The sequence below is a fragment of the Colossoma macropomum genome, unplaced genomic scaffold (genome assembly GCF_904425465.1).
Source record: "Colossoma macropomum unplaced genomic scaffold, Colossoma_macropomum, whole genome shotgun sequence".
Lineage (NCBI taxonomy): Eukaryota > Metazoa > Chordata > Actinopteri > Characiformes > Serrasalmidae > Colossoma > Colossoma macropomum.
Genome location: NW_023494788.1, coordinates 12,882,058 through 12,897,807, shown reverse-complemented (window position 1 = coordinate 12,897,807; position 15,750 = coordinate 12,882,058). Strand labels below are relative to the sequence as shown.

Sequence of the window (15,750 nt, the reverse complement as noted above, 5' to 3'; positions counted from 1 at the left end):
CCTCGGAAATCAACTTGACATGTACTTTGACTGGGAGTTTTCTGACATGCAGACGTCTGTAGTATCAGAAAATGCTGTACTATAGACCTTGCTTGTTTTCATATCATTACAGACTATAAGAGGAAGTCTTTATTAAACCTTTAAGCTACAATTTAGCATGACAGTTCCTCACACTGTCCCAAAGTTATGTAACACTACAGTGCAAAAGTTTGGAATGTTTTTAACAATATAAAACTAATTTGTTTTCAGATAAATGTGTATAAATATATATAAACTGGGTGTGCCGGTCTTGTGCAATTTCACAGATTTCAGATCATTAGTAGAAAACTAGGAACCTTTTAAGCAAATGACACGACATTAGATGTGTCCAGAATGATGAACTGTGATGATTCTTGATTGACTGAGAAAGCTGTGCAACATCCAGAATGAAGGTAAATGTTACACACAGAATGCCTCATATTTGAAAAGTGATCAATTCTTGAGGTGGATGACTTGACAAAAAATTACTTGTAAATAGATTATTACAGTGTATAGTTTACAGTATTTAACTTATTTGTAACTTATTAGATTACATATATATATATATATACACACACATATATACATATATTATATAAACAACACATTATTAGGGATGCATCAATATGAGAACTGTGGGTCAACGCCGATATCCTATATTTTTTATGGGCGTATGAGCTGAGGCTTATACATAAACATTTACACACAATGTAGAAATTGGGATAAAATCCACCTGGATTAGCATTACAGAGAAACATTCATTTCTACAGGGTTACACATAGAGGTGGGTGATATGGAAAAAATATTATATCACAATACTTCAAGACAATTTCACAATGCACAATATGCTTCATGATGTGTAGTTTTTCTAGGATTTATTAAGTTGGAACAGACAAAATAGAACCTGTAGTGCCATATATATAAAAAATATTATAGTAATAATAACAATAATAAATCTACAACTACAGTGATTTGTATTCAATGTTTTACACACTGCACTAAATCCATTTAAACAGGCCTAATTACGCTTATTTTATAATAAACCATGTTATTAGTCAGTGTTCTTTAAGTACTGATGATATCCATGATAGGCTCAGAAAAGCATACTGTGACATAGTTTTTCACAATAATAAGTCATATTGCCCACCCTAGTAACAAATGCAGTAAAGTGAATGAAATGCAGATATTTTACATATACAGTAGCCCAGATTCAAACAAACATGCTGCTCTTCCAAAATGCAGTAAAAACAGCATCAAATATTGATGTGAAATATCAGTCAAATCTAAATTTCTGTCAATCCCAGTATATTTCCAATATTATTTGCATCCCTACAAATGATTAATATTGCATATAAGTGATTCCATACTATTCAATGGCAGTGAAGTATCATATTTGATATTGCACTGTAAGTAAAACACTGTTTTTGTAAAGAAAGAAGAGTTTACTTTCTAATTTCTTGGAATCATCCTTACAAATTTCAAAATGCACCCATATGGATGATCTTTTCAACCTTTTTTTTTCTGTATCTCCATGTTGTGCCTTGCTCTTCAGTTCCCTGACTGCTACATGTAAATAATAAGTTCAGTAAAATAGTACAGTGCTTGAACTTATACACAAATTTGCTAGTTACTTTGTCTAAACTTCAAGGAATATCTACAGCTTTTAGTAATAGTGCTACAATATCCATATTTTCAGGTTTGATATGATACCTGAGGTCAAGCTTGGATTTAATTTTCCATTATTTTAGATGTAAAAATTTCTTAATACAATAAGCTACACATTGGTTTGGCTGCAGCAGCTGATTAGCAAATAAACCTCAAATCACAACCCTGAAAATTTACAAATAACTTTAAAAAAGCCCCGTCCATGATAGCAAATGAGAGACTGTCAATGAAACTAAGGAGAAACAAAGGATCATGTTTCAGTTTTTCAATACTGTAATTGTTATTGTTATTACACAAGTGAAAGTATGATTCACTTGTACAAATAAACAAATATATAAATTAAGCAATGAATAAATGCAAAGAGTCGACTGCCAGAATCTTAGTCAAGCAAGAACACTACAACTGATCATCCAGCTAGTCGACTTACAACCTTAGAAAACAGGCAAACGGGAGAATATTCCTTTTTAAATGTACACAAGCTCTTATTCTATAATAAAATCAATAGACAGAGTATAAAGAGAGTCTATGAAGTGTGGCCTTCTGCATCGCTGCTCTCTCTCTTTGTACTGATCCCGTCTCTCACTCTCCTGCACAACTCGTCAGCTGTCTTGTCTAAAGGTCACTACTCCTGTTCATACAGCTGCTGTTCAGTGATGGACTTTCTCCCCAGACAACGGTTTCATGTTCAGCGTCACTACGCACACACACACACACACACACACACACACACACACACATATACGCCTAACATAATGATTTCAATTAATTGGCCCAAAGGACAGTTTTGCTGCCCACAGAATCAATGTCAGACAAAAGGACACCAATGATCATAACACAGTCATAGCGGTATATTGACCGCTCTTACGTCCTTGAGACTGAACCTCGTCAATTTCACTTGCTGCACTGCTCCATTCATCCATTTTTCTGTTTTCTAGTTGTCTTGGTGCGTCATCTGGTTTCCCTTTGATTTCTGTGGAATTTGTGCAGTTCTCAGTTCTCAGTTAACCAGCAGTCAGCCTCATCCTGTTCCGTACATCATTAGCTTACAGCTCATTAACATTTACTGGTGTGGCAAACTGCAAAACCAGCATGTCAGTCAGACTCTTCTCTAGCTTTTAGCCTACATGCAGGGGATATACAGTGGAAATGTAAGATCCAGTGAACTTTTCAAATCCTAAAAACATACAGCTGCACAATGTATCTTTGCTGATCATTATTGCAATATTAGCTTTTGCAATATTGATATATTAGAAGGTTGCAATTTGTTATACAATTATTTATATTTGTTATTTTTAATGTCTGCTGTGAGCATCCCAACCAATCACAGTTCCAGATTTAAGATATTCACTCAATCCAACGTATGTTCATTATTATGGGTCCAAGTAAGCCAAAGTTTAAAGTGGAGTTCCACTGATTTTTCAATGATTTTTGAAAAAATGTTTGATGTGAAATGCTCTGTTGTCAGAAACTTAGAGCCAGAACTGTTCAGAGTGGTGCTGATAGAAACCAGACATCCAAAGAATTTAAAGCTACTTCAGAAAAAGAAATTTGTGATGCCTGAGATTTTGGCCTAAGAAATATTTTTAATCATTCAGCCATTGTGGAGAGGTACATGCAAGATGTAATGAGGCAAAAGAAGTCCCCAAAGAAAACCTGTTTTTTTTTTTTCTTCAGATTTATCACTATTGTACCATTGTCAACATTACATATAAAACTCAGAAGACATGTGTAGGTTCACTTATCATTTCTGATGTAAATAAATTGGTTGCATTTGCATTTTAGACATTGTGACTCCTGGTTCCTATCACCACCACTGTAAAGAAATCTGAGTATCAGTATGTTTTTTTTTGTTGTTTTTTTTTACAATGCACCATTTCACATCAAACTGAATTATATCTCAACCACTGAATTATGCAGAAATGTGGAAAAATCAGTGCAGCTCCCTTTTTATCCATGTCAGACTGGCGCACCATTGCATTTGTACTGCAAGGCACACTGCATGTGCAACATCTAGCAATATAATCACAACACTAGTATTTTGTCCATATCACATGAGTATATCTGTATATCATGCAGTATGTTTCTTATTTTGATCAAATGCGTAACTAAAAATGATGTCTAAGGTAAATTATATAATGATCTTAATGAAAATGTGCTTGTTTAGTAAATAAAGTACTAGTTAACATATTGCCAATGACATAACAAATGTTAATGTATGCAAGTTGTTTTGGACCAGTTCTATTATTTCATAAACGATATCAATGTTATACCTTGCATTTTCCATGAGGATAATATAATTATCACAGAATTACCAACTGGGATAGCTTCTAATATTATTTAATTTACAATGGTAACTATTTTCTGCACAGACGTCATATAATGTCTAACATCTAACATCCAGTGGTTCTACGTGTTCATTTGGTTGGAAATAGTGACGAACTGGCATACTGGCACTTCTGGACAAGCCTAACCATGTACCACAGTTTCTTTCACTTGCAAGTATCCCAACATACTTTGCCTAAATTAAATGTTAAATGCTTTAATGTTATAATCTTTCCGAAGTATATATGTGTGTAGTTAAGTAGCTGGTAATGTTCTGTTTGTATAGCCTATAATTAATTGCAGTAGATTAGGAAATAGAAAAAAGGTCAGTAAAAGAAGCAATAAAAAGGTCAGCATGTAAAAGAGAACCATAATTTTATAATCATAATAGAATGAACTACAAACTACAGTACTGTGCAAAAATCTTAGGCGCCTAAGCAAACTGTTTAAAACTATTTGTCATTGCAATAAGTGTGTGTTTTACCTGTAAAATCTATATATCACAGATTAAACACCAATAAACATAAATCTAGTAAAAAGTATCAAATGTCTTGCTTCCAAAAAAAGTAGTCGATATCTCAGATTTCTCTTTGTTAAAATCTATCAGGTGCCTAAAACTTTTGTACAGTTCTGTACTTGTGTAGACGGATAAAAGACATGCTTATCCAGAAATGTAAAATATAACACCATGAGTATTATGTTCCAATGACTGCATGGTATATAGAGACAATGTCCCCATCATGACCGACAGAAGCCTCATCTGACTCCTCTGTGCTGGACATACCCTCGCAGTGGAAACACAAGATTAGTCATGGTTCGCCTGACTGTTGTGCCCCTTTCACATATTTATAATCCCTATAGTTCCCTTACATGAACTCGTACTGCTGAGGGAATCTTTATGACAGTGTGAAATCAGGGGATGCTCGTTCTTTTCAAGGGATTTGTTCTGCTTTTCTGCTATCTGTTCATTTCAGCTTCATCACCGTGAACGCGCTGGTTAGCGTGACTCGTTTTTTTTAGCCCACTACTAAACCACGTCTAGTGATTAAAGATTTTAAAGATCAGAGCTGCGCTGTTGTTCTAATTAATTCGAATCGATGCTGGTCGAAGCAGTCGTGAGGTCTTGACGCTAGTGCTGATGCAGCAGGGTAAAAAAGGGAAGAGCATCCTGCCAGAAAATAATATGCAAACAACCCAGAGACCTGCGTGCTTTAATGTGAAGCTCCAATCATTAGCCCTAAGTGTAGCTCATTATGTTCTTAGAGCCTCAGAAGAACCAAATCCTAATTGATCCTATCCTTGCATTTTGTAACACTCGAAAAATCAAAGACCTCTTTGGCTCCAATACGCCTCTTCCTCTGGCCATTTCTCGCTCAAAACCGTTCAGCCAGAGTCTTGCTCAAAGAACACGAGAAGCAGCACTGAATCAAACCAATACAGGGGATTTACAGAGATAATGTGGTTTGTAGCTAGAGTTGGACAATACTGTATGTTGTCTTTATCATGATAAATTACATTGTGATATGCTTTGATGATTTATGAGTATACCAGGGGCATCGTTGTTACTTCTAAAACACAGAACAACTACATGCGTAATAAAAAGACTAATTTAGACCAATTTCAGAGAGGCTGTTTAAAAACAATAATTAGGGTATTAAGAATGCACCGTTTTGAAAACTGTGGGCTGATGCTGATGTCTGATATTTTTCATACAGTCAAATTACATGTTTTCTATGTGAAAATAAATTAATTCTCTTCAGGGAACTTCAGTCTTTTGCATAAGACTGTATCCGCTAGTAACAATGTAGATAAATAAACATTTATATGTAAAAACTGGGACTAGATGGAGAAATGTATTTATTAAGGTTTTTACAAATTCAGACATTCTCCTCAGCATCACCTAAATGTTCTGCTCTTCCTGAGTACAGTAAATACATCATCACATATCGGTTTGGTCAAATTATACGATCTGTTAAATGCCAATACTTTTTAAGCTGGTTTCGTTCTGCATTCCTACAGAGTATAGTATTTTCATAAACGTCACAGTAACGAGTAGCTAATTAATCATTAAGCCATTATTATTTTATTAATGTATTTTTTGTCATTTTTCTCTCCCGCTGCTTCTTAAATTGTATTCTTTAAAGATTGCACTAACAGATGCATAATTTCATTTATAGGGCTTATATTGTACATTTTTCTTACATTTCATTTTTTTTAGGTTGACTAATGACATTTGTGTGGGTTTATGTATCAAAAACAGTCCTAATTATTTTAACACAACCATTTTCCAACCTCTGTTTATCCTTAGAATTAAACAGTTTTATGTTACTGTAGCTTTAAGACTGATAGATGTAAAAGACCTCTGTTGTGACTGGCTGCCCTGTGCCTCACTCAAAATACCAGTCCAGGCTGAAACACTCCTTATAACTTCCATGTGAATGGGCAGAGCTAAGCTGCTCTAGGCTGGATATGTAAATACATTGGTTTTCCATGGCATCACAAAAACAATTCAAAAAAAGGTTGGCTTTGCAGCTTAGTTTCCTTATATGGACTGTATAGACTGGGGAGTAAACAGTACATTTTGTACCTTTTTAACAATGTTTACATACTAAATCAAAATTTTTATTCCAAAAAAAAGCAGGCAAAATTTGGTTTTACATAAAATTGGCTCTTTAAAACTGTTTTTCATGCATTCCAGTGTGCTCACCAACCTCAGAAAAAAAGATGTTATATCGTGGTACACATCATGACTCCTGAAAATGGTTTCAAATATTGTGATATTTTATTTTACCCACTAATTTACCCACCTATTTCTGCATTCCTACAACTTCAGGATAAATCCAAAGTGTCAGTCTCAATAAGCACAGAAGAGGTTCCGAGAATCCTAAAAACCAAACTGAGTTATGGCTCTACTGATTGGAGTGCACTGCACTGCTGATTCACCTTTTTCCCCCCATGAGTGAGATTGATAGTTCATTGATAATAAACTGATTCTTGTGAAGTGCAATCAGTCTCAGTCTGCTTTAGTCAATAATATATTACAATGCCTTTGAACTTTCCAGAAACCAATAACACCGAGAATAACACTCGACTGCAGAAGGCGATGTACTTTTTGGTCAAAGGCTTTTAGAATTATAAGTGAACATTCTTCTCTTTTGTTTCTTCTGCTTGTAATGCCAAAGATAATTACGTCCAGATAAAATGCTGAGGAGACAGAAATCAAGCACTGGTCCACTGCCATCGACTGTGCTTGGCTAATTACCACAGAGGGTCTCGAGTGATCAGACCAGACATACTGAGCCCCATTACCACTAAACATCACTGCTTAGAGTGCACATTTTTATTTTTTTACTATTTTAGTCTTCAGAAGTGAGCTCGAAAGGCCTAACTTATGACATGCAATCAAAGCACATGCAGTGAGGCAAACTAGCCACGTCCTGGCATTTTCAAGGCCGACCCAAGGGCATGCTGGGGCTTCCCCTAAACCAACATAAGGGCTTTCATAAGGGACAGATACCGAGGGTGCAAAATGGTAGAAGAGCATATAAAAAAAGGAATCATTTGTATATTCATAAGAATATTATAAAGGTGCTGTGCATAATTATTCTTTTCATTTATAATATAATTCAACAGCTCCATTGAGATATTAATTTTTGCATTTCACTGTTCCGGTCTACAGATCTCCATTAAACACTATGTATCCCCAATTGCAATGATAAGGCACGTATAACAAAGGAGCAAGGAACAGAGCAAAAAAACAAAAGCCACAAGAGAACCAGTCTCATAGGAAAGAGGACAAGGTCTCACGTTCATGATGTACTGAAAGAATAATTTGTAGTATATTGCATTTTTAAAATCCCAAGCTAGTTTTAACAGGCAACAAACACAAACGCCATCCATAGCTGGTTTTTATTAGCATTTCTTTAGTCATATATTATTCAGTACAGCACTTTGCATATGCACTGCTGCATGATATACAGACTAACGTTAAAGATTTCAAACGTTAAGGTGAATTTGTCAAATACAAATTGCCGATTCTTCTTACAGATGGCAAATTTCTCTGTATGATGATACAATATCATGTCTTTTTCTGCATGGGCAGTATTTCAGTATTAGCCATGCATCAGCCCCTCCACTGACATCCCCCTTCTCAGACAGAAGGCAACCTCTCATATGACAGCTCAAGCATGGATAATGTGAAAGCAAACACGAACAACAATTAGAATGGTGCGATTCACAGAAGGAAAAAAAATCATGTTGGTGCACAATTTGTATTCATCAGTGATATTGGCGTGGACAGGGTAATCAATGTTTGGTAATAAGTCTGCATGTCAAATGAGGTCCGGGGTGCAGGCTGAGACTGGGAAAGAGATATCAATTAAGGGAACTTGCAAAGTTCAGCAGCAAACGCTGAAGCTGCAATATCCTGACTCCAGTTCATGAACTAATGGTGCACGCAGAATACAAAATAATTATAGCAAGCCACTATGCAAAGGAAAAACACAGTATTTCAGGTTTGAAAATATACTGTATGGAGACAATGTGTAGGACTGATCATTAAAGACACAGCGGGCAAAGATGGTTCTTCATTGTAGGAACACACTGAATGATGCTGTTGTGTTGTGTGATAAGGTTCAGAGACTATTGACGAGGACATAGTCAGGCAAGCATCTGATTGGACATTTTTTGGATTTTCTTTAAAACATTAACCTTCGGGTGAAGCACCACAGAGGTCAAGAAGCAAGATTTCAGAAACCAAGTTCAATATTAGGATAGAACACCATATTGTAGTTATTACTTATAATATATTTAACATTATACTATATAATGGCGTAATACTGGTGTTATATGGCAAATATCTCCACCGTCTCTAAGGCTCTTCAGAGACCACCCTGCCAAGTTTTAGCCTCATCACCCAAAACAAAAACAAGACAATAAAGGACTGCCATGTTGATGCATATATAGATCCTGTACACTATTACACCGCTTGTGCTCACTAGTCCCCTTCAAATCATAAGCCTGTTGATTATGTCCTTTTCTTCATATGCAACTGAATATGGCGCTCAGCGGCCACTAGTAGTCGCTGTTGGCCCGGGACCGTAATGCAGCTGCCTGAATGTGAAGGAATTACAGGTTACAAATATTACAAAATTGTCCGCGCAAGTTTATGTGCAAAGCCAGCACGTAGCCTACGAGAATCTATGGACTAACCCAGGACTAGCTCACTAGCTCGACCTCAAACTGTCCTGCTAAAGGGGTTTAGTGTGGAGAGAGACTGACCTCAGCCATGTGAAACAATAGCCACCGCAAAGTAAATGGTCTCACAATGCAATAACAGAGGGACTCACCTGAAAAACACTATAGTTTCCCACAGATAAATCCCGAGTGCGTTTAATCTGCACATTTTGGCAGGCTCAGGAGCTTTGGGCCACCGTTAGCACAATTCCTGCTGAGATGTCAGACTTGCGGGGTGGTGATGATGGATTCTTCTGTGGCTCGTTGGGGATACAGCAGATCCAAAAGTAAGCCAAAAAATAGTTTAAGACCATAGAGACGAGGCGACCATTTTTTCCAGACAGTGGCTATCGATTAGCACAACGCGAGGCTTGAGTTCACGTTACAATACCGCGGAGAGAGAGAGGAGGAGAGAGAGAGACAGAAGGAGAGACAGAGAGAGAGCAGAGCAGCTTGCGGAACTGCAGCCGGTTAGAGAGAGCTGCTTCGGGGGAGACACTGAGGTAACTGGAGGAAAGGAAATTTCAGCTGTTCACTCTGGGCAATCCATAGCCGGCGTTCTCACACAGAGGCTTCGCACTCGCTCCTTCACGAGTGCAGCTGACAAAGTGGTCGTTCGTAAGTCTGTCCGGTTTGAATCAAATGAAACTCTCGACCTCCTCCTCCGCCTCAGAGCAGCGGAATCCCACAGAAGTTGTGTGAATGATAGAATCTCTTACAGGCTGCACCTACGCGACCGCTGCTACTCTTTCTTCACGCTTTCAGTAACGTGCATTCCAGTAAAACCATGTGTTTCCAGCCACACGTAGTCGCAGGGACCCCGGCGGCGCTGACTGATGTGCTTCTGCAGGTGCTCTTATTTCCTACGTAGTTGTTTCCCAGGGGTGAGTCGTTACTGCTGCATGGAGCTCGTTCCATTGTCTGGTCGAGTTTAGGAGACGCGGCTCGTTTTCGGTTTCATCTTATTTTCTCTTCCTCCGTTTAGAATCCCCTCGACACATGCGGAGCGGCGCGAACTGCGGTGGGTAGAGCTTCTTCCATCGCTCGGAAGCCCCGCGTAATCGCTGCCAAAGCCCTCCGTGTTCCCTGCTGCAGTCATTTACTAAACTCAAAAAAGCAGCTCGCCTTTCAGGCCACGCCCACACGCCGCTCTCATTGGTCAGGACGGAGCTCGAGACAAGGGCCGCGTCACCGGATTGGAGGCGAGCTTTGCTATTAACATGCTGCTCTTCGTGCCATGCATGCATGGCAATAGCGTTGCAGCAGCCTCCACAATTTACTTTTAAATGCGCCGCTGTCACATGCAGCTTGCAGTTTTTCTTGATTGCTTAAACACATTTTGGGACACAGTTTCTCTGCTTTCAAATGCACAAACACATTTTCAATACTCTCCACACATTTAGCAGATTCCCTATTGAGAGCAATATGAGCCTCTGGCTACAAAACCATCAGTATTCATAGTAATCACATCAAAATACCAGTCACATCAATCATATATATTTCTACAGCAAATCAGGTTTTTCACACAAAAGAAACTGAGAAGGTAGTTTTCTGGGTTTGCTGCTGTCTTTGAGCTGAAGAAACTGCAGACATACAGAGACAATGGCCCACATTTCTCAAACTTCTTAGAGTAATGATACTGATCTAGGATCAGATTATGCTTTTTAATTAATACTGAATAAAATTCCATGACCTGATGAGACCTCATCTTACATCAGTGCTCTTACTCAGGGATGCTTGATAAATGTGGGCCATTGGAAATAAAAATAAAATATTCATCACACTTTCAAGAGCATAAAAATAAACTCAGAGCACAAAACAAGGTTTATTGGAAACGTTTACAGTGTGTTTCTAAGAATAGATGAATAAGTAGGTAAATAAAGAATAATAATGATAATAAGTAGATGCTGGATCCTGTCTCTCATCTCCATAAGTGATCTACATCAGCCAGTGTTTTAAAAATCTACAGTCTTCAGTTCCTGACTCTGTTGATGCTACATGCATTCTCCATAACTTTAAATAGAGAAAAGCAAAAGCGAAAAGCTTCTTTATTTGGATTTAGAATTGGTGAGTATGGTGGGAGGTGTAAATCAGAGCCTTAGTTGTTTCTAGAATGACTTCAGCAGAACAACACAGGCTCAGCACAGACCACCGACATCTTACTGTTTCTCTCCTTCTCTGTCTCTACACACTCCTCCTCTTCCTCTCTTCTTCTTTCAGCTTGCTTGATCGTACAGCAGGCAGCATTGCTGTTTTTTATTTGTGTGTCTGCTGCTGGGGCTCGTTGGCTGAATGCTGGCAGGTATAGCCAGTTCATACAAAACATTACTGTGTGGCTTCACTGCAGAAAGTAAGACATGCATAATACATTATTTATTTGTATTTGCACTATATTTCTTTTATATTTTGATTTATGATAAATGTCTCTGACTATCTGCCTTTATCTTTAAAAATATTTCATCAGAGATCATCATGAATTTCAGGATTAGAGATGGAGGACTCTATTTAGTGTTCTGCAAAAAAAGTATGTAGGCAGGGTCTTATGAGAAAGAAATGGAGGGAAATGTGTCCAGAGCCTTGCTACCTTGATGTTAACACTTGAGCTTTAGATATTCTGAACTGTACCAGCGTGCAATAACCATGTGTAAGCAATCGAGAAAAACTGTAATAGAAAAAGGGTTTTAAAGAACACTGAAATATGTAACTGAAGGGTTTGTTCAAAAATGTATTATAGACTATTTTCAAGTATTTTCTTTTCTTTTTTCATAATATATGATCTTGGAAGTGGGCTTTACACATGCATTATGATTAATACTGACTGGTGAAATAAAAATGTTTTTTTGTTATACATTCCTTCCAAAAACTGTGTTCTAAAAGGAGATGCATCATTGTAGAATGAAACTCTTCAAATCATAATCAGCATATTCTGGGTGATGAAACCCCAATGAAATCATTTCACATGTGTATAAAATTAACATGTGTAGGGAAAAGAGCTTTTATTTCATGGAAGATTGTGCAGTCCGGATACCGTGCACGCCACCTGTCTTTTATTTATCCAAGCCGATCGATATACCAGACTCCTGGAGAGGACACCTAGAGCGGGCCTCTGCACTTCTCTACTCACTGAATTCAATTGTCCATTGAAACGTGATGCTGGTTCTGACGCCTGCAGTTTCACAGAGTGGCGGACGTGAAGCAGACAGCTAAACCCCCCCACCAGTGCTGACTGCACTAACAGTGTTCATTGGTGTCCTGCTGGGCTTAAATGAACACGGTAGGTGTTAATTCAACACTGTAGGTGTTACTTCAACGTTGGCCGCTATGCTTCGCAACAGTTTTAAGAAGAGTGTGGTGGAAATTACAATGAGCCACTGAGCTAAGGGGAATAGCATTTCAGCCTGGAGTGTGTAACTAGTGCATTAGCCAATCATGAGACAATATAGACTATATCACTCTTATAAGAGCGTGGCAGTTAAAAGTTTTACATCTCTAATTACTGCTGAGTCGTTTAAGTAGTCTGTAGGCTAGTTGTAGCGTTTTCACCTGTGTCCACAATCACCTCTTATACAGTTGGGCAGAAGGTATTAATAAGGTAAGATATTAATAAGGTGCATTGTGCCTCTGCTGTTGTAATTTTATTTTAATTCACACTGTTTTTAGTTGCTTAAATGAAGTTATAAAATTCTTAACATTATTTTGGCTGTCCTTGCCTGCTTCAGTGCACTGCTGCTCCCATAATCCCACAGCCATCTCAGGAACAAAGCAAACAATTTTCCATACCCCAGTAACAAAATCTTGCAAATTTGATTATAAAGTGAGTAGCTATGTGATTTTCAGTTAATGACGTGTATGTATACAAAACACCTGCATGAGTGGAGTGCAACACTTACTGTAAGTTTATTGCTCATGAACATGTCCACTACTGAGGAGACTGTTCAGTTTCATAATTCCTTAAAAGAGCTCAGTAACCCAGATCTGGTTTCCATTCAAACATTCTGCAAATGTTATGTGCATTTACAAAATTTTGGCAGAAAAAAAAAGAAACTTTTGATAATGTAGGCTACCATGATTAGGGGCTGCATCGAAAAGAGCAAGATGGAAAGATTCACTTTTTACTTTAAATGTAATTATAGAATATAGTTACACATGCATCTTATAAACCGCTTATCCCTCTGGATCGCTGGGGGTGCTGGGAAAACACAGGCCCAGCACAGACCCATCTGTCCCAGCTGTCATTGGGCGGAAGGCAGGATACATCCTGGACAGGTCGCCAGTCCATCGCAGGGCAGAATATAATTATATTAATATAAATAGAATTATCTTTACAACCATTTGCCATCTTTTTGTGGCCATGTTATCTGCAGCTTTGAGACACCGGACAGGATGGGCAACAGCCCACCTAATGAGGGCTGAAATCTCTGTACCACCCCGACAACGTCCACCTTGCATCTGAGAACGCAATTGCGTTGCATTGTACAGAGCCACTTTTCACTTTAGATTAGGCATTTCAGAATGTTGAAAGCAACCTCTGAAAAACCAAGCACCCTGATCAGACCGTCTGTAGGAATCAAAGTATCATGTAACTTACAGCTTAATACGACATAATTTATTCAAAAAAACATTTTCCATCACTTTTTCACTTTTCAGCTTTAGCAATATTCTAATATTTCCACCTCGTTCTAATGTAAAACTCTTTAAAACTCATTTTTTCAAATTTCAGCCTTTTTCTTTTTTTGTGTATTTTTAAAATTTGCAAAAAATTGGTGGACGGAAAACCCAGTACTGAGATTAATTAATGACTCATCACATTGATTTATCAGTCTACTCAGGCTTTGACAGAGCTCAGTAACACTGAGATTAATAACTGATTCATCACATTGACTTATCAGTCTACTCAGGCTTTAGCAGAGCTCAGTAACACTAAGATTAATAACTGATTCATCACATTGATTTATCAGTCTACTCAGGCTTTAACAGAGTTCAGTAATACTGAGATTAATAACTGATTCATCAAATTGATTTATCAGTCTACTCAGGCTTTAGCAGAGCTCAGTAATACTGAGATTAATAACTGATTTATCAAATTGATTTATCAGTCTACTCAGGCTTTAGCAGAGCTCAGTAACACTGAGATTAATAACTGACTCGTCACATTGATTTATCAGTCTACTCAGGCTTTAGCAGAGCTCAGTAACACTGAGATTAATAACTGACTCGTCACATTGATTTATCAGTCTACTCAGGCTTTAGCAGAGCTCAGTAACACTGAGATTAATAACTGACTCGTCACATTGATTTGTAAGTCTACTCAGGCTTTAGCAGAGCTCAGTAACACTAAGATTAATAACTGACTCGTCACATTGACTTGTAAGTCTATTCAGGCTTTAGCAGAGCTCAGTAACACTAAGATTAATTAATGACTCATCACATTGATTTATCAGTCTACTCAGTCTTTAGCAAGAACTTCAGTGTTTGTAAAGAAGCTATTATTTGAGTTCTTCTTTAGAGTACGTGTTCACACACCATGTACATATTTTAAAATAGTTAATAAACAAGCATCGATGGTATTTCTTTTAAAGATGGTATATATATTTTTAATTTAGCCGGTAAGTATTGTAAAATTATGTTCCAAAAAATATTAAAGGTAACTGTATTCTGAAAACTGCTTTTACAGTGTAACTTGGACTGAATCAAGATACTTAATTTCTGTATTCTTAATATGTAAAATGTTCTCCAAATACTTGTGTTCTGTTACATCCAAATCTTGCCCTTACATTAAAGAACTGAATAGGCTAGTAGACTATAGGCAGGTTTATATAGCCTGTATCAAGGGAAAAAAAATCCTCACCTCTTGAAATAAAAGCGTTTGATAAAGTATGTTCAGCATTATTTTAGTTTTAATACATAATCTTCACAGCCCAGTCCACGCATTTTTGTGACATCAGTAGTAATGTAGTAGTAATGTCTATGATTTAAAAAAATTCAGCAGCATCATCAGGAGGGTCAGTTCATACAGGTGAGGTTTGCACAGCATTGTACAGAAGGAAGCTCCGTTGTGGTCAGACTGGTCCAGGAAACAGGCGAGCAGTGGGCTCCTGATCAAGGCAGATGAAGCAACAGCATCAGACCGTACAGGATGGGCAGTTGTTCAGCTCAGCAGAGAAACACACAGGCAGTTAGCTCTGTTAAGACAGACTGATTACAGTATACAGTGTTAAGGCGGTGAAACAGAGACTCCAGCAGGCCAAGCTCAACAGTTTTCTACCCTGCATAATTTTAAAAGGTGGAGAGTATATGTTCCTTTCTGCCTCCCCTTATTTTGCACTAGTGACATTAACCCCACCCATTCATGTTGAAGTTATAAAGAGTGTTTCTGCCCAAACTAGTTTTAATAAGGCACAACACCTGGCCAAAAATCAGAGCAGAGATCAGAGATAAGAAAAATGTATGTAAGGATGTAGGCCCCTTAAATATAATATAAGGATGTACTTGCATAAATAACAGAAAACA

The 15,750-nt window shown here is 37.6% G+C and overlaps 1 protein-coding gene across 2 annotated transcripts in view; it reads right to left on the bottom strand.

The window, feature by feature from the left end:
* The window catches only part of glra1 (glycine receptor, alpha 1), a 78,994-nt gene extending 68,674 nt beyond the window's left edge, over positions 1–10,320 (bottom strand). For both annotated transcript variants that reach the window (XM_036568512.1, XM_036568513.1), the window contains exon 1: positions 9,354–10,320. In XM_036568512.1, the coding sequence (XP_036424405.1) occupies positions 9,354–9,409 (56 nt within the window). In that variant the 5' untranslated portion in view covers positions 9,410–10,320. The remainder of the gene's footprint in view (positions 1–9,353) is intronic.
* Positions 10,321–15,750: the final 5,430 nt, after the last annotated feature.